Source organism: Channa argus, chromosome 12 (assembly GCF_033026475.1).
Source record: "Channa argus isolate prfri chromosome 12, Channa argus male v1.0, whole genome shotgun sequence".
Taxonomy (NCBI): Eukaryota; Metazoa; Chordata; class Actinopteri; order Anabantiformes; family Channidae; genus Channa; species Channa argus.
In genome coordinates, this window is record NC_090208.1 from 18,608,323 (window position 1) to 18,627,308 (window position 18,986).

Genomic DNA, 18,986 nt, shown 5'->3' on the forward strand with positions numbered 1-18,986 from the left:
AAGTAATTTCTTGTATAACACACTGGTTAATTTGACTGGATGCTGGTGTTGTTCTTGGCACCATCATTACTGGGAAATCTGATACATATATGATGTAATGACATGGAGACGCAAACCAGTTCTTAGAATAAGTTTAGCCTATTCAGATAGTGTAGACCGTAATTTTAAATACAACTACCAACCAGTGTTTCATTTTTGGAATGACGTAGCCACCAATCTGTTACACCTTTTATATGTAACTATGCCCACAACCATATCCGTTTTTCTTTGCTAACGATTGTCACTATCAGGTAGCTCCACGTGTCAGAGAAGGACTGCTGTAGCTGGTGTTAGACCTGCTAAGACCTCACTTGCTACACGATGAAAGCTTCCTCGTTCCTACACTCGAAAAATGATCTGAGGCATGTGTCTGATTTGCAAAAGAGAAACACATTAGAGTAATATGAATGTAGCATGTTTATGTTAAATTATTTAATTTTGATCACTGTATTGCAATAACATGTTCAAAACATTATTTTTACTTGATTTGATAAAATGCATAATGGGCACTTACCACCCTTTGTGCCCCTGACCACCAATTGATGTTTTTGTGCTGAAGTTTGAAATCAGGGCCTCACCTCAATTTGTTATTTTTATTTTCTTTATACATATTCTTATTTGCATTTGTGATTGTGCTTACACAAATTTGGATCAGGAGGTAGTTAGGAGTTAGGATTTGGCAGAGAGAACTGCTGTCAGGGGAGCACTCAGAAGACGTGAGGAGGGGAGGTAGGGGTCTTCTTCTGACTACTTCTGTTTGGAACCTATGAAGAAGTTCTTTTTGCATTTTCCCATGGTATGGCCGTAATGAAGAGGCCCCATCTCTGGAGGCAGGCATCTCTCTACTGGCCTGCAGAACGTCTCAAAGGCTCCTCTCTGCTTTCCAACAGCAATCCAAACCAAAAACACTAGCACAGGAAATAACTGATGAAAGTCACTTAAAGATCCAATATCAGGTCTTTGGCCTCATCATTTAGAATAATAATGCACGCCACCGACAGCATGATCGGAAAATGGCTGAGATTGAAAGGATCAGAAATGTAGATGATAAATGAAGCAAAGGATTGTTCAGACAGACTAAACTTGGAAGCACTAGAAACCAGCTTGGATCTGTTAGTGGTGGTGCTGATTTACAGTTATAGCCAGACACCAGACTGTTCAGTGTGGAAAAAATTATTACACACTACTGAACGCAGAAGTAACTGCTGAGCATACTTTTAAATGCGCGTAAATAAAGTCTGACAAAAAAACGTGTCTCACTGATCCTAAAGTCTCCCAGGAAGCTGTTCAATGTGATATTAGAGGTCTCAACCTCATTGAGTTTGTTGCCACGACAGCCGTGTGGCTGTAAGACTGACGATTTAGTGTAGACTGAAATATCTTCATAACTATTGGATGCCCGTGAAATTTTCTACATACACAGTCTAGAAAGCATGTCAAGTTTATATATATATATTTTAAAATATCTTCAGACCTAATTAATGGATAAATGGCACATCTTCCTCAGGCTTGTAGTAGCCTAATTGTAATAGTATGAGCTGATAATACCTTAAGACTTTGTTCACATGAAGTCACATCCATGTTGTTCCAGTTCAAGTTTAAACAACGCATTATGCCGTATTTGTTGTATATAAGCTATATATGGTGTCTACAGCACAGACCGTATGTCCACAGACAATAGTCAGAAAATAGTGTATTGTGTGGATGGCAGCAGGTATCTTGGATTTTGAAATAGAGAAATACATTAAAGCAGCAGAATAAGGTGAAACAAGGTTACTATATGGGATGATGTCTTAGCAAACAAATTATTTTCCTAACAAGAAGTAAATTACTGTTCATTTACTTAACATAGAGAAATGCTATTTTGTGCAACTCTAAATAAAGGGAACTTGGTTTAGCCTCTGCCCCCGGCTCTATATACTAATGGAGCCTTGAGTTTTCTCCTAATCTTGTTTTCAGCTTGGTGCTGCAGTGTGTAAAGCCTTTATCTCCATACTAATATGGACAAGACTGTTTCCCATAATAGATCAAACACTCCCTACTTGCCCTGTAGAAACAAATGGACACACATATACCTACCTACCCACACACACACACACACACACACACACACACACACACACACACACACACACGCACACACACACACACACACACACACACACACACACACACACACAGAGAGAAAGTCTAACCTTTTATTCTCATACACAGACACTCCTCAGTAACAATTAATCCTTCAACCTGAACCACCGAAAGCAGGGAGTGTGTTTTGGCAGAGGCGCCACAAAGGAACCAAACTTACTTTCGATCCATTTGTTGCACTGAGTGAGCTTAAATCCACTCGTGCATGTGTGAACCTCCCCAACACTTCTGCCAGCGATAGCTGTCATCACATGCTCCCCAACAATAGACAAAGTATCTCCTCAGAGTCAACAGTGTTCTGATTATATGCAGATGATCCATGATGACCTTCTCTACTTCCTTTTCACTCTTCACAGTAGTAAACATTGTTGAATTTATGGATATGTGAGGTTAAGACAAAATGATTACGCAGCAGGAAAAAGTGGCTGATGCAGACAATGTGCTTAAATTTGAAATCACTTCTGCTTTTTGTTAAAAAAATGTTTTATACATGAGCATGCTGCAAACTAAATAAAGTGACCTCCACAGTTGCCGCACTGTTCAGTTTCCAGCTTTATCACAACAATTCTAACTGCCAATGTCGACCTAAACCAAGATATAAACTTGTAACAGGAATGTGCACTGACTGAAACCGTGACATGTGTATTTCATTAGGATTTGTCCTCAACTGACGCATGAACCTAACAAAAACATGAGTCATTCTTTTCAGGACAGGGCGACATGTTGAGACTGTTGAGATGTGGCCCCAGTCTTTTCTAAAGGGCCCTCGTCTTTCCCATAAGTGCCACTGTCCTTCCCGCTCGGTTAGAATTAATTTACACACCAGCACAGTTAGATACACAGACACAGACACACACACACACACACACACACACACACACACACACACACACACACACACACACACACACACACTGCTATCTTCATTTGGAACAGGGAGACCCACTCATGCATCAACATGAACATTATCGCAGAGTGAAAAAGAGAAAAAAAAAAGAAAACATTTGGTTTCATTAGAAAATGGGGGTCACGCGGAAAGAAATTAATAAAAATAAAGAGAAGAGGTGAAGGAGTGCAGCTCTGTAATCTTTCTCTCCTCATCAGTGCTTGTCATAGAGTCATTAGCAAGGCTTTCAGACCATGACGCTGACAACCTCCCTGAAGGATACACACACACACACACACACACACTGCACATAACTCCACAGTAAAGACCTCACTGTACATTTCAGTTCCCAAAGATGTGTTATTCAATCAATTTTGCCCAAAACTACTTAAAAAAACATTTCTTATTTAGGAAGGAATTAGCTGCCAAACAGGAGGGAAAGAGGGAAAAGGGGAAAGAGCAGAGCAAGAGGGAAAAGAGCAAATTTCCCTATTGCTCTCAAAGGAACTGTTCATATAATTGTCTCCTATTAAAAAAGTTCATACTATGGGATAACATGTTCACTCCGGGAGAAAGTCTTTAGTGCCATTCGTGCATTGAGTGTTAGGAGTTTGGTTTTAGCTACAGTAAAAGATCCTGTCTGACATGTATGCCAAAGGGGTTACATTTGGTCTCGGGTTCAGTCTCAGGTCCGAAGCATCATCTGTTGTTTTTTTTTCATTTCTCCGTTTCTTTCTAATGTGACACTAAGACAAATATACTGTGTGGTGTCTCCCAAGGATGATTATGTTTCAAATGTGAAAGCACAGAAGTGTGCACAGACTCAGCGTATCCTTAATATAGAGAAAGAACGAACAGATGCAGAAACATTTGGTTAGTTAGAAAAAGAGGATGTGCAGGAAGAAATAGACTAATGAGTGGATTCACTGAAGTAGCAGCGTATTTGAAAGGTGCTGGAAGAGTGACATCACACATGGAGAAGACATAGTTAAGTTGTGGGTGTTTATGGATGATATCAAAGAATAAATACAGAAATTAATTCTATTTGGCCTGCATTGATTTGTTTGGTGCTTTCCTTTTAAATTGTTTTATGAACTTTCTGCACTTTTCCCTACAATATGGAAAAACAGGCATGATTGTAGTTGATATGAAAGGTCATATTTTATGGCAAAACTGGGATTTTAATGTGTGTTTGACAGTTGTATCAACATCAGGATAACGGTTGATTTTAACACAGAGCAGTAAATTTAACCCCCGTCACCTTTTTAAGGAGAGTGTTTTATATCTGTGCCCGCTAATTGTTTGTTTTGTGTATGTTTGACCTACAGGTCCGTAGTCAGGGTGTGACTGAGGAGCTGAAGTGCCTGAGTTTACTGAATGCTCTGGACAAGGAACAGGACATCCCAGACCAGCTGGCCCAGCTCTTTGGAGAACCCTGCATCAAACTGGCTGAAGGCATCAAAGCATACATCTCCAAGGTAAGAACCACAAACATTTAGCAGATCTTTAACAGCACATGATTCCTCATTTCCATTTTGTGCTAGGTTCATGCTAATGATTATATATATATATATATACATATATATATATATATATATATATATATATATATATATATATATATATATATATATATATATATATATAAACCTGGATTTCATTAAACTTACATTCTGAATTATGTCCTCTTTTTGTCATGTTGTTAAATGATAAAATCCAGACTATAATCATTACCATCATTACGCCCAAATTACATATTTTGGATACTAAGCTTTAATGAAGTCTGTTTGGGCAGCTCTGCTGACCCAAGGTTAAGGAACAGATGGACGCCGATTTCAGCATGAAGGAATCTGCTCAGTTACTGTGAGCCGAGAAACATGTGTGGGGACTGGTGCAGAGCTGAGGCTATGGGTGGGACAAATTGGGTGTTATTTGTCATCGTACAGGGGAACCTTAACTTAGCTGTCAGGATCTAACACACACACACACACACACATATATATATATAGTGAGAGGGGCATGTTTAAGAAGACATTTTTTGTCCCGAAGTGACACCATCTCCAGCTAAACTCTTGACAGCTTTCCTCTCAAACAAATTGAATTAAAATTGAGGGATTTGATGAGGGATTTCAGGTCCCTACTGACTGTTTCCAGAGCACATTATTTAAACAAAGTCATCATGTGAGTAACATGTGAAGAGTTTATGCAGTAAATTTTTAAACCTTTGGGATGTATTTTTTCACAGGAATCCATTGTTATAATTAAAAAGAGCAGATGTAGGCTTTTTTTAATAATAACAATAAAACAAGGCAGTGAGTATCCGTCATATTAATGTGTGCCTTTCTGGGAGATGTAATATATGATGGATTGAGTGGAAGAGAAACATTATTAGTGTCTGAACTGAGAGAGTATATTGGGAAAGGGATGACAACACGTCATTTGTCTCGGTTTGCCTGTCACCTGCTCAAATTGTTTTTTACATTTGCTTCATTTTCTTCACTTCTGGGGGAGGTGGCGGACGCTGGTGGCGTTAGGTTGCAACACTGACCTCAAGCCTGATCCTTGACCTGTTGACCTGTTAGAGTGTGTGTTCAAGTATGGAGATAACTTTCTGATTCACATGGTCAACATCGCAAAAAACTCCTTATAAAACTTTGTGTACCTGTAACTGTGAGTACTTTTTACTTTTGCCAGTGTTACGATATAAACACCAATGAATCTGTTTTGTTGAAAGTTTAGATTCACGAGCTCTAACTTTTGTTTTCCATAAGTCTGTACTTAACAGTGTTTTGTGTCCCTGGGTGTATTTTACCAGCATGTCTGCACACAAACAAATTAAAACTGTGTGTGTGTGTATGTGTACATGCTTTCTTATGCATGCCAAGTATTTTGATGAAAGCTTTATCTTAAGAACCGATGCCCTGATGGCCCTTTGCCAGACTTCAGTCAAACCCAGTTAAATACAGGTCTGCGCCCTATTACAGGTGGCTGACTGAGTCACCTCAGGGTTGTTATGAACTCAAATCAGTTGTTGAGAAAGTAACCTGTGTTGAGAAAGTAACTATCCCAGTAAAACATGCTTCACATAGGTACGCTTTATATGTGCCGTGTTTGTGTGGGAGGGTTTACTGAGTTTAATCTTCTGCTATTTTAAAATTTATAGGCAAGTCCAGTGACATAACAACCAGATAAAGTTGCGTTTCATTTTCTATTAGGCTTGTTTAGTTTCACTCTTTTTTAGGGGGGGGCAAAAAAATTCCCATCCATGGTTTCAGCTGACAAGGGAATGAGGAAATGTTTGATGTATAAGGTGAGAGAAGAAAAAGAGGTCGAGTACAGTTGTTACATAAAGGCTGAATAAAACTAATTTACAAAAATAAACAAGTGAGAAACAATATTTTTATTCAAAAAAAATTCCAGAGGTGCTGGAAGTTAGGTTAGTGTAGGCCAGTCTACTTCTCATCCCCTATTTCCAGACTTGTGCTAAGCTAAGCTGAGCACTTATAATGCCATCTAGACAAAATACATATAAGAACAATAAAAGAAGACAAGACTCAAGAGACAAGCATGCCCTATTCAGACCCTGTCCGCATCTCTAAGCTTCATGATGTGGCCCTCTGAGCCGTCCATCAGAACAACACAAACCAAATCAGGATTTTGTATATTTAGACCAAACTCTGCTGCATAAGACGGGCCTCCCAGGGTGCATGTATTCCACAAAATCAGTCAACTGACTTAAATCCATGTGCTTTTCCTGAAAACTTTAATCAGCAAGTCATTATAAGCTGTTTTGCTTTTGATTTAATTCAAGTGCTCCCTGGTGAAACACTATGTATGCTGACTATGTTTGATATAAACTAGTATTAGCTACCTAACAACAGTGAAGTTACAATACTAATATTAGCCTTTAGCTGTCTAACTAGCATTAACTGCCCTAGTATCACATTGCAGCTTTACTTGATCTCATTGGTCACAGTAAGCTAATGTGGACCCAGTTTGCCTGACCAGGAGTCAGTTCTTTCACTGTTAAAATGAAAGAAGTGTTTTTAAAGTAGGCACCGGCTTGGAAGTAGCCCTTGAATTGGCTCAGTGGAGTTTGTGAAGTTTTAATGCTAACAGTTTCTTAATGTAGGGTTATGAATAAATGCGTATCATCAAATTCAACTTGTTTGAGTTTTCTTGAGCTGAAACCTGTTGGCCATGCACCACCCGTTTGTCCTCGGAGTCGTAACACTATCTGAGCAAATTCCTCACAAATCGCTGTTGTATAAATGGTTTCCTCCAGGCTCCAAGAACAAAACCTGGGGGTCGAATGGCCGCTCACACAAAAATAGAAACATGCACTAATAAAACACATTACTATCATGCACTAGGTAAACAGGTTTTGTTTTGACACACATTAAGGTCAGACTACCCTCATCGCATATGTTGAATCAGCTCGAAAATACCAGTGACTCTGGGAGGCTCGAGAAACCCCCGTCGCTCTCTCACACACCCACACACAGTCATTCATAAGCCCACAGAGTCGCTTCACTGATATAAGTCATCTACTTGCAGACATAGCCAAAAGGACTTTTCCCACTCACAGCGTCTGGCTGCTTGCAGCTGTGCATCTCCAGCCCCCTTGTTTCCTACAGCCTCCACACAAACACACACAACCACCGTCTGTCTTTGTTTAAGCCTGTCTTTTCCTTTTACCTCTCACCTCCTCACCCCTGTTTCTCCCTGCTCGACTTGTGTGATACAATCAGAGATTGCTGCTCCATGCCGTGCGGTCCTCAGTGGACAGGAACAGGAATGTCTCCTTCTTCTACAGTTTTAACGGTTAATGCACAAAAAGCATGCTGATCCGGGTGACACATGTCCCAACGAATTTACAAGTCATTATTTCATTACACTGCTGGATGAACCTCGACATTTTGACCACTGTCTCTTTCAGCAGAGCTGCCTGGTGGGTTGCCTTTGCAGTTGTGTGACCTCAAAGCCAATTTTGGAAATCTACACCATGTTGTAGATCTTTGTCAATCTGGGTCACTGAGTTAAAATCTCAGAGTTTTGAAGTGGAAAAGCCAAAATGTTGGTTAGACAGAGCTGAAAGACCAAATAGGCACCAACTTTTTTTCTCATAAAATGTCTTTTTTTATAATGTACACAAATGAAAACTAAGGCTGAAAAGCAATGATTTGATTATTGAATTATACCAATTTCATAATGTTTAATGGTGCATATCCTATGTAGCGATCAGTGCCTTAAATAACCACAAATTAATTTCTTTCATGTTAATTTACATGTTAATCAGACAAATGTGGACCTAATCTGGAGTCGGTTTCACAATGTTTACACTGTAAATTTCTCACAGGAACAGCATGTAATGGCCTGAATTCCTACTTCACTCGGCTCCTGCAGAATATTTAAAAATAAAATCTGGACGCCACTCAAGAGTTCTCAACCTCTTGCCTACTGGCAAGAAGTCAGTTTTCAAAATCATAACAGGACATCAATAGGCGAGAGGTTCAGGCCTTTTGCCTACTTGCCTCCTGCTGTGTAGGCAGGCAAGAGGTCTGAGTATCAGCTCATGATCAGCAGACCAATGAGACGCTGTAGAAGCTCGCCACCGACTTCATTGCTGATTGGCTGGCAGCAGTTGGTACAGTGGAGGCTGGAGGAAGCAAATTTCTATGAGTGACTTTCCTAGTGACCCTGTGTGGAGGGCTGACAATCAAGCCAGCCTCAGAAAACAAGTGAAGAAGAAATGGTACATTGAACGGGAGCACTGTCTGTCCCAGAACAAACAGAACAATATTGGGGAACAAGTGAACACAAACAACATCTTTGCCCATCTAATTGCTTTTAAGAGTAAAAAGATTCACTTCTGCCTCCTATTTGGGTACCGATATAACAGTATGTCTACTACTTTCTCTGTAGACACTACAACACCAAGCCAGAAGTCTCAAATTTACACACTTTACAGTAGATCCTGGTTTGGAGAAGCTCTGTTTTAGGGAAATGAACCTGCCGTTTTAGTCTAAACAGACAGCTAAAACAGTTACGGTTACAGATTTGTCTTCATAAATGTGGACATGGAGCAGTAATTTTTGCTAAACGATTGATTTGAGAGGTCAATAACTCATTTGATTCACTGAACTGGCTACTGATTTGTTGTAAGCTTGCATCCTGCTGCTTATCTACTCTACATGGTTGGCGTCTGATTAAAGTAGGAGAGTGAGTAATCCCTCGCAGGCGTGACAGCGATTGGATCAATTGTTTTGGTTGTCTTTCTAGAACAGAATAAGGCTGACAGTCTGGCTCCAATTTAATGAGAAGATATGAGATTTGTATCAAACTTTTGGCAAGAAAGTGAATAAACAGATTTCCCAAAATACCTAACTTATTCCTCTCAGATGTGATGTTTAGTGACCAGAAGTTACGGTTCATTTACTGCGGTTTTACTGGTAAGTCCTGCAGGGTTACTGGCAGTCACTAGGACAGCAGTAGCAACATTCCTGATGACAAATATAGGTCAAATCAGGCCACAGCTACTTGTACAGACGTGTTGCAGCAGTTGTCTGCAAGGCGTCCCAGCTGTTGCGGGAACAGGTGCAGAGAGGAAGCACTGATCACTGCTGCTTTCTGCCAATCAGCAACTTAAAGCTATTTTGCTATTTGAGGTATTTTAGGCCTATTGGGTGGAAACACTAATCCCTTAGTGCTGCTGAGATAATGAAACAGTGAACAGAGTCCATTCATGTGCACGAAGGCAAATGGCAGGAAGAGCAGTTTGTAATTCACTATGGATTAAGATGCCAGATATTTGAAAAAGTCCGAGGTCAAAACCCTCAGCCAAAGACAAATGCTTGGATTTGCTTCACTGACAAACTGCGATCTGGATGCAGGCTCAGCCTTACACACTCGTGTCAGTTTTATAAAACAGAGATAGACAAGCAGTGAGTGTGACAGGGGCAGATTATTTAGCATGAGGTGGAGACAAAACAATGGGAACCTAATAAAAAGAGGAAGTTTAAAACTGTTTTCAGCTGCAGTTTATCTCTTGGCCTCTGCATAATGATTCCTTTGGGGGAACAGTTATTTAATGGAACCAGTGAGTGATTGAGCGAAGATGATGATGATGATGTGAGAAATAAGCGTGTTAGAGGATGAGAGAGGAAGGTGATGATGGCAGTTGTGTTGGTATAAAATGATGTTGACGGTGCTGAACGTGCTGACGATGTCTGTGCTGGTAAAGGAAGAGCGAAAGCAAACTAGTGAAACACGACAGGGGTGATAATGGAAACTGTACCAATGAGAAGGAAAGAAGCAATTAACAAGCACAGTTGGACAGGAAGAAATAAAAAAGAAGATGAGAGACGGGGAGTTTAATAGTGAAAGCCAAGGGAAAAAAGGTGCCGCAAGAGATGAGAAAATGGTCAAATGTGGTGAACTAGTGATGGAAAAAAGAAGAAAAGATTACAATAAGGTTTCTATTAAACACCATGGTGTGAAGATCAAAGGAGGTAAAGAAAATGCTGATCTCAGTCTTGAAGAAATCGCTGTTAATAATCCAAATGTTCAGATTAATAATACAAAGGACCACCCTGGTGGGTCCACATGTTTTAGCTCAACACATCACATATAACTTATATAACTGCTGAATGTTTTCCATAAGTTTTGCTGTATTCCCCTTTAGTAAGCCTTTTGTTTCAGACCATCACATTAATGTAGGAGTCGGTCATTTAAAACTCATCTATAATATTAGTTAATCCTTACTGAATCAGTACAAGTATTATTAGGAAAGTGGGCCGATGGACACGAACATTTTGGGAAATTGTCAGTCTGTTTATGGTCTTTTGCGAAGGTTTTATGTCTTTCTAAGTCAAATAGAAACTGAAACTTCAGAGGCTGCCCTAGAAATGCCCGATACTGATACCAGTATCAGGCATTTGTGTTCTTGTACTCATTTTCTTTTTGTTCTTTCACCGAAAGTAGCTCCATTTAGGGAACACTAAAATAAGTAAGGGTTCAAAAAGTGTAATTTTAAGTCTGAACAGTTTAGACCTGTACATTGGTCAGTTTTACTCTAAAATATAATTGTGTAAATGTTAATGGAATAGAGTTTTTATTAAAATGAGGCTTACAGATTGGGAAATAAGAGGCAGAAATCCCAACAGTAAAGCTGTTCTTGGCTGGAATTTCCTTCTTGTTCCGGTCTTGATGATGTACCCATGTGAAGAATTGGACTCCTTGGGACTTCATCCTCTACTTGCATATTTGTGAAATATGAGGAAGTGGAGCAGTTCCTTACACTGTTTGTCTTGCAAGTGAACATTATCGTGTGAATGATTTAAAGTGAGACAAAGAAGCGCCATTGCTTGAAATCTGCAGGAGCAAGTAGTTGGATGGATTTTGGATGGCACATGTGTCATTAAGTTTAGGTCTTAAGCTCTCAGCCCCAGTGGAGGTTCCAGTAAATCTCTGCCCTGGTACTGTGCCCCCCTCCCCCACAGTTTAAGAGACAGTGCTGTAACATCTGCACCTGGTGAGAGTAATTGGCAATACATCAGCTTTCAGCTTCCAGTTTCAGTGGTGGGTAACGCTCTGAGACAGGGTCAAGGGTTAACACACCCGCAGGAGTATTAGAGCTCCCTCAGATGTTCTCTCCTGGGTCTCAGCTGTGGTGTATCCTTACCAGTGATCTTACTTAAAGATTATTGTGATAAGTACCGGCGGCAAGCATCTTAATCTGACTGACAATCCAAGCCTGTTGCTGCACACTCAGATTTAGCAGACATGAAGTATCTGACAGAATCAACATGCACAAATCCACGTTTTTAGGAAGACAAAACTAACGATGCTTGATAAATAAAAGATGAACATGCTAAGAGAAAAAGGCCACAAGCCAGTGATTTAATGTTCTCGGGTAAATGCCAAGTTTACAAAAATAATCCCACCCCGCAGTCCACTTGTTAGTCTTTTCTGGAGCTTTCATCCACATCACATGGTATTCATCAAATAGCTAAACGATTACACCCAGTCATCACATCAGGAGTCCACATCGATGTTGGCCTCAAGGCAGGCATGAAAGTTCTTTCCTGACTTTGAAAATAGTAGAACAACAAACAGGCCAAACTAACTGTTTTTTTTCCAGAGCTTTCAAACTTCTCACAAGGTTGAGTTAACAACAACTAACAAATACTATATTAACAAGAACCCTCCAGAGAGCTTTGGATGAGTCAGTAGATTGACCTCAGTTACCCAACTCCATCTGTCTTCTACGCACAAGACCAAGTCATATGCGTCAAACATCCTATAGTAAACTTTGATGCTTAACAAAAACTAGTTCACAAAGTGCAGTTTTACATTTTACCTACAGTATATCGTAGTAATTCTATAATGATCATAACAGTATGTAAAGATGAACACTAAGAAGTGATGTCACTGGCACTGTGTGACACCTCGTGCTCCATCGAATTCTTTCTAATCAAAAGGTCACTTTCTGTATAGAAACAAAGCTGCGCTGGCCTCCCTTTGTCTCACACAGACATATTGTTGGTGCTGTATCGCTAAATCTGCTCTGCCTCAAAGCAGTGATGTCATACCAGATATTTGGCTTTTGACTGCTGATGCAAAGCAGCTGTTTTGACATCACTGGTCAGGGTGTGGACAGACATGCAGCAGACTCGGACATTTTTGCCTTTAGAAAGCACTAAGCGCGCAGCTCTGTGTTTAATTGCTCTTTGAAGCCGAATGACTTGTGTTCTGTAATGGAGGAGGAATCCGGATGTTCAAGAGCTTTCTGTGCCAAAGTATCATTTATTTAATTGCAGTAATGAAAAAAAAACCCATACAAGTGTATTCTTTGTTTTTAGTTTGCCTTTTTAACATCACACAGTGAGGAGCTGCTCTCTTCATCTCCCCGCTAGTCTCGTTTGCCATGTGAAATTCGTCTCACGAGGGCACAGTTTGAATTGGAGCTAAAGGGGTTCTTTGACTGAGGAAGAACTCAAAGATAATGTATACATAGAGGAAAGTAAACTGACTGTACTGAAATAGCCTTTGACCCCCAGGGGGACACTACAACATTAACTGGCAAAGAGACACATGACACAATTTATCATACAGCATGAACATTTCTTTTTCTTTTTTTTTTTAGAAGTTCAAAAAACTTTGATACTACAATGATCCTATGCCTCAGTTGGCTAAGATTATCTAAACTTTTGACCATAGTTTGTTTTATTTTAAGATAACAGTGTCTCCTTTTTGCTCATTCCCATTTCACCCTCATGAAAAGTGATGGTTCCACTCATTTTTTAACACTACTAAATTGCTCTCCTGCAAAATATCCATTTATTCACCCTGTATAATTATCATATCGCTAAACAGTCAAGCCAAAAATAATAATTAATAATAATAATAATAAAGAGATGGAGGACGACATGCCATTGCCATGGCAACATGGGTATATAGAGTGACAGGATTGTTTTATCTGGGGTTTGTTTTATGCCAAAGAAACAAGTCGACTTCTTAGCAGGCTTCCTTATCTTATTCTGCTCTACAGTTGGCTATTGAAAAGCAAATGTCAGTCTCTGACATGCTGTGTGCACACACACACACACACACACACACACACTGAAGGGTGGAGGGCTGCAGTGTTGTTAGTGATTTCCAGCTGATACACAAACACAAAAGCCTTCTATATCTGGCGTCAACCACTCTCCCTGTCCCCATTCATCCCTCAGGCCAAATTCCTGTCCGGCACTGACCCCCAAAAAAGCCTCCTCTACCTCCATCTTTACTTCCCAGCTCTTTCAGTTTAGTTTTCTTAACATGTAGCACTAAAGATGAGAAGCATCAGCGCTATTGTGACATATTGTATGTTCAATTATGTGATTTTTCCCACAACAGAATATTTCAATCAGATGAGCATAACTTGCATAACACAATGTTTGTGCAGTACGGTCCCTGGGTAATTCAAAACTCACAACATCTGTACAGCCTGTTTAGGTTTAGCTTACTTCACCGCCTCCTTCCATACATATTTTTCAACCTAACTAAAGTCAGGCTGGAAACCTATTTCCATCTAAACACTGTTTGGTAGAAGCCCTGAATAGCAGGAGATGTACCAAGAGAAGCTAACCACAGGCAGTTGGTTATCAGATTTATTAGTTTCTCTCATATTGACTCTATTGACTCTTTATCTCAGTTGGGGTGACTGTGGTGCAGGAGGTAGAGCGGTCATCAACCAATATCACAGTTGTTGGTTTGATCCCCGGCTCCTCCGGACCTCCGCCGGAGTCAGGTTTTGATTTTTTTATTGTTTTGTGTTTCAGACAGTAAATTGTTGACTACATCCTTTGTTGCGAGAAGACACACCGCTCTTCTTTTCGATACAGAAGATATTATTCGTATATTGCCCGAATAAAACCCTAAACTCTGAGGGATCATAAAAGAGGGGGGGATGGCTTTGTTGGGCATTTTCACCCAATTAAAAATAAAGACAGTTTGGGGCTGCAGGGTTAAAAAGTAAGCTGCAATCAAAGCGAGAAAGAGCAGTGAGAGAAAAAAAACATGAAAAAAAGACACGATTTTTATTGCTCATGATAAAACTTGACGATACATGTGTGAGCAATAACAAAGGGCAGATTGCAACACCGGAGTCACGCCTGCTAAAGGGAAACAACACTGAATTTAAGCACTGGGGAAGGAGTGGTAAAAGATTACTTCTGATTTGATTAACAAAGCATACAGGTCGGAACATTTAACTCTTTTATTTACACTGTTAAAGTTGAGACGTGAAGTTCAACTGTGGTGAACTTTGACACATAAAGCTGACAAACACCAACATAAATCTGGCAAGCAGAGGTGATTATTAAAGCTATTAACCCTTTACCATCCACTTATTTATCCTGCCAAAGAATAAACTGCTCTGCAAAAGACAAGAGTCAATGGTCCATAAACCTGTGTATCATTTAATTAAACTTAATGTTAATTGTCTCATTAGCATATATGCTAAATGCATGCTAAATAACAGATACAGCTTTGACTCGCCTTCAGAAACTATTTAGTCAAATTTGGAACAATTCTCAGAACAAATTGCCAGAGAGCAGTTTATTGAAAACTACAGGGAAAATAGAGAGAAGCTTTGAGAGCGTCTCTTAGTTATTGTGAGCCTGAGAAAAGTTTACCGGTGCACTCAAATAATAAATCTGAGGAGAAGTAAATTTAGCATAATTAAATCTAGTAAATTAACAATAATAACAATAATCTAGATATGTAAAAGTTTGTACCTTCTACATATCTAGCTTTGAAGTTATTTTACCTACGTTCCAATAAAAGGGACATTTCTTTTGTAAAAAGATTTTATTTCTCAACCAACCTTACAGCAACAATTATCTTGTTGTATTTATTCCATTCTAATACTATTGCAAAGATTGTCCTAAAACTGAAGACTAGACTGTCAAAGACCAAGGACTGTTTCCACCAACTATCACCGATTTCTAGTCTTTGACAGTCATGGAGCAGCACACACCTAATAACTGAGTAAACGGGGGCAACACACTTAATGACGGGACTTTGTGGAGATAGATACCCCTCCCAAATTCTGTGAGACCGGAAATGTCTTGCATGTTCTTGTGCCAAAGAGAATTTGTCAGAAACTTTGACTAACATCTTTGACTTACCAGTCTGTGTGTAAATGAACAGAAGATGAAGAAAGCAGCAGAATCATGGATGTAAAGGAGAGGACAATGTGGACTATAGAGTCCACAGAGGACAATGAAGGTAAAATAAGTTTATAAAAACAATGTCCTGTTCACGCATCGCTGTAGTTACTGTAGGTCTGCCTCAGCTGTCATCAGGCACAGATCATGGTCATTAATATTAATGTTTAAAAAAATCATTTCAGATCGACTAAAGTCTTTACAGCCTGTGCTGACTGACAGAGCTGACTAAGCCACACTGGCACTGACCAGGACAAACTAGGGACAGTACAGTTGTTAGGTTTGGGCCCCTAATGATCAGAACCAGATTTTTCTCGATCAGTCGGCTGCGGCTGTCGAGTTTGGATGCTTGGATTTCAGAGAGTTCATGGAAGAGGACAAGAAACTTTAAATGGTCTCACTTGTCTTAGCTTATAGTTTAAAGTGGAATTAGCTTTGATAAGTTTGTTGTGTAACTTTAGGGTGTGATTAAGTTTTAGTGAGAGTACGTGATTTCTAGCCCTTTTTTCTCTTTAAAAAAACAAAAACTAATTTAACTCTGCTGTTTAAACAGTGCCTGAGCTTTATTTGGTCCAACAGTATTTCATTTTATTATTTTGGGTAATAACTCCCACTTTGGAATGGTTTTGTTTCCTACAACATTCATGATAGACTTCTTTATTATTCTAGGTAAAAACAGGCAGCCCTACTTTAATAAACTGTTATAAAGATGTTAGCACTTGTAGAAGGAAACTTTTTTCTAAATTGTAAATGCTTGGTGATTTTACAGGTCTGTATAACACTGCTCGTTGGTTTCTAATGGGATAAACAGGACAAACATTGTCTCTGTTACAGCATACTGCAGGCTTTGTTTCAACCTTAAAAATGTGACATTCTGGTCACGTCTGATGAAGTCATGGTTTCATTACCAGTACCAAGGATGTTTTTGTTGATCAGGTTTTATTGAGCTTCTTTCTGGGGAAAAAAAAAAGTCCCTACGGTGCATCTCGGGCAGCTGGCAGAGCTTCTGTGAATCCTTAAGCTGTTGTGTCCATGCCCTTTATCATCTCTTGACCACACTGTCTCCTTGGCTGAGACTCTTATCTCGTTTTATTTATAAGCCTGCATGTGCACAGACTTCGTGGACCACTGTCTGCTTCTGCTGTCAGAATGAAAAATAAGGTGGAATAGTTGGCATAAACACGACTGTCAGATAAAAGAATAAACACGTGACTCACATGAAGTCATCACACTCACAAAGCACAAACTTTGCTGTGTGTTTGATAAATGTGCTCGCTTTGACAGTCTAAACAATAGCCGTTTGATGCTCACCACCTTGCGAGTTCAGAAAGACTCAACAGATCTGTTTTTATATATATAATGTATATATTTCATATGGGCCTCATTTTTTACGGTCTTTTCAAAGAAGGCTATGGTCTTTGCTGATGATTTACTGACAGGCAAATCAGGGCCAAACTGAGTCTTAGCATTTGTTTTTTTTACCTGCCAGATGAAGAGGGGTGGGGTCATTGGACAACACAAAATGTTAGGACAAGTTTATGAAAGACATTCTGCAGATGAATCAAGGCTATTATTATGTTGGAACATTGTGCATTTGCAACAAAACATGACAACTAGACAAAGTCGTGTACATGCAAAATCAATTTAAAAAGAACTGAAACTAAATAGCGATTAGCCAAATAAAGTACCTGCAGTCACGGTCACTACAATCAAAATTAAAAATACAAGTTGTAAACAATACATATGAAAATGAACAACATGCTACCCTAATTTACTGTGCCTGAAATAAAAACCATTAAAAAAATAAGGCTCAGTCGTTTAGACTCGCTTGGTAACTAACAAGGTCTGATTTCTTGCCATGAATTTGACTTTTTCATCGTTAGAATTTCTCACTTTTCAACTCAAAGCTATCCGAAAGGTGATAATTCTGTATATTATTGAGGTCATAGTGGGTGATGGTGTCATACTGGAGTGCATTATATTAAGAGGTTCTAAAGTTTTGCCAACCTATTTAAAATAAATGCAGACCACCTCTTCTTCAAAGTCCTTGTGGAACAGTAAAAGTGAGGATAATTAGAGATATGGTGAAATCATGGAGGCCAATGGTTTAAATACAGAGAGTAATACTGAGGTCAGCATTTAGGACTGCAGCCATAAATGTTTTCATAATGCCATAATGCTGCATTTGGGAACACATAAAAGATAGCACAGATTGTTTACAAGCCTTATTATACTGACTGGGATATCAATTCCCCCAAATGTTATTAAATGTGACAGACGTTTGCAAACATAGAGAACATGTGGAACAATTCAAAATAATATTTTAGGATGCAGCAGATGCTCCTCCAAAGAGTCATCTTATTTGACAATTCTTTAATGACGTTATAAGATTCAATACAATTAACACACTATTAAACAGTGCACAGGTTCTTTAGGAAACTGATCAAGTTAAAGACAAATCTAGCCTCAATTAGATGCAAGATATATTGAAAATGTATTATATTTTTGCATATCAATATATTTAAACTTCTCCATGAATAAAGTTTGGTGTCCCTGTTTGAAAGTTTACACCAAAAACCTTACAAATCGGCCCAGTGTGGAAGTAAACATGGATGGCATAAAAACCTCACCTCTCATGACACCTTTGTCTTTGCTATGACCTATTCAGCTTCTAGCAGTTGATATTAGTATTTGTTCATGTGTACTGAAACTTAAAACAGAGAGAGGGACTGAGAAAACAACCCCGCCCCTGGCCTAGTTTCATACTGTTTGTGTCCTTAGGAGTAAAAACCATGTTGTGAGAGAGATTAGGTGTGAGAGGCAGAGAGATAAAGACACGGAGAGACACAGGGAGGGTGCTCTGAAGTAAGTCAGACCGTACAGGAAGGCGACTAAATACTCATACTGATTCTGTAATGCACATTGTGTCGAGCAGGTTTTTGGTTTTTTATATTCTCAGTTTGGTGGTTGTGAAACTCTTCAGTGAAATCGATAAAAGCAGGAGACTGAGCTCCCTGGGTGAAACTAAACACAAAGATCTGTTGTTTATCATGTGTGTGAAGCAAACTGCCTCCTTAATAGTCCAACAACATTCATCTGGCAGGAAACTCCCAGAGCAGACAGGTCAGTTATCAGAGGCTGGCATCGAGGCGGCCACTGGTGCGTTACCTGTATTAAAACTTTGCCTCGCTGCTTTTCAATCA

General features: G+C 39.4%; 1 protein-coding gene across 1 annotated transcript in view; it reads left to right on the forward strand.

The window, feature by feature from the left end:
- tnfsf10l (TNF superfamily member 10, like) overlaps positions 1-18,986 on the forward strand; it is a 49,449-nt gene that overhangs the window by 18,522 nt on the left and 11,941 nt on the right. Inside the window, exon 2 of the mRNA XM_067523454.1 lies at positions 4,399-4,548. Coding sequence (XP_067379555.1) covers positions 4,399-4,548 — 150 coding nt within the window. The remainder of the gene's footprint in view (positions 1-4,398; positions 4,549-18,986) is intronic.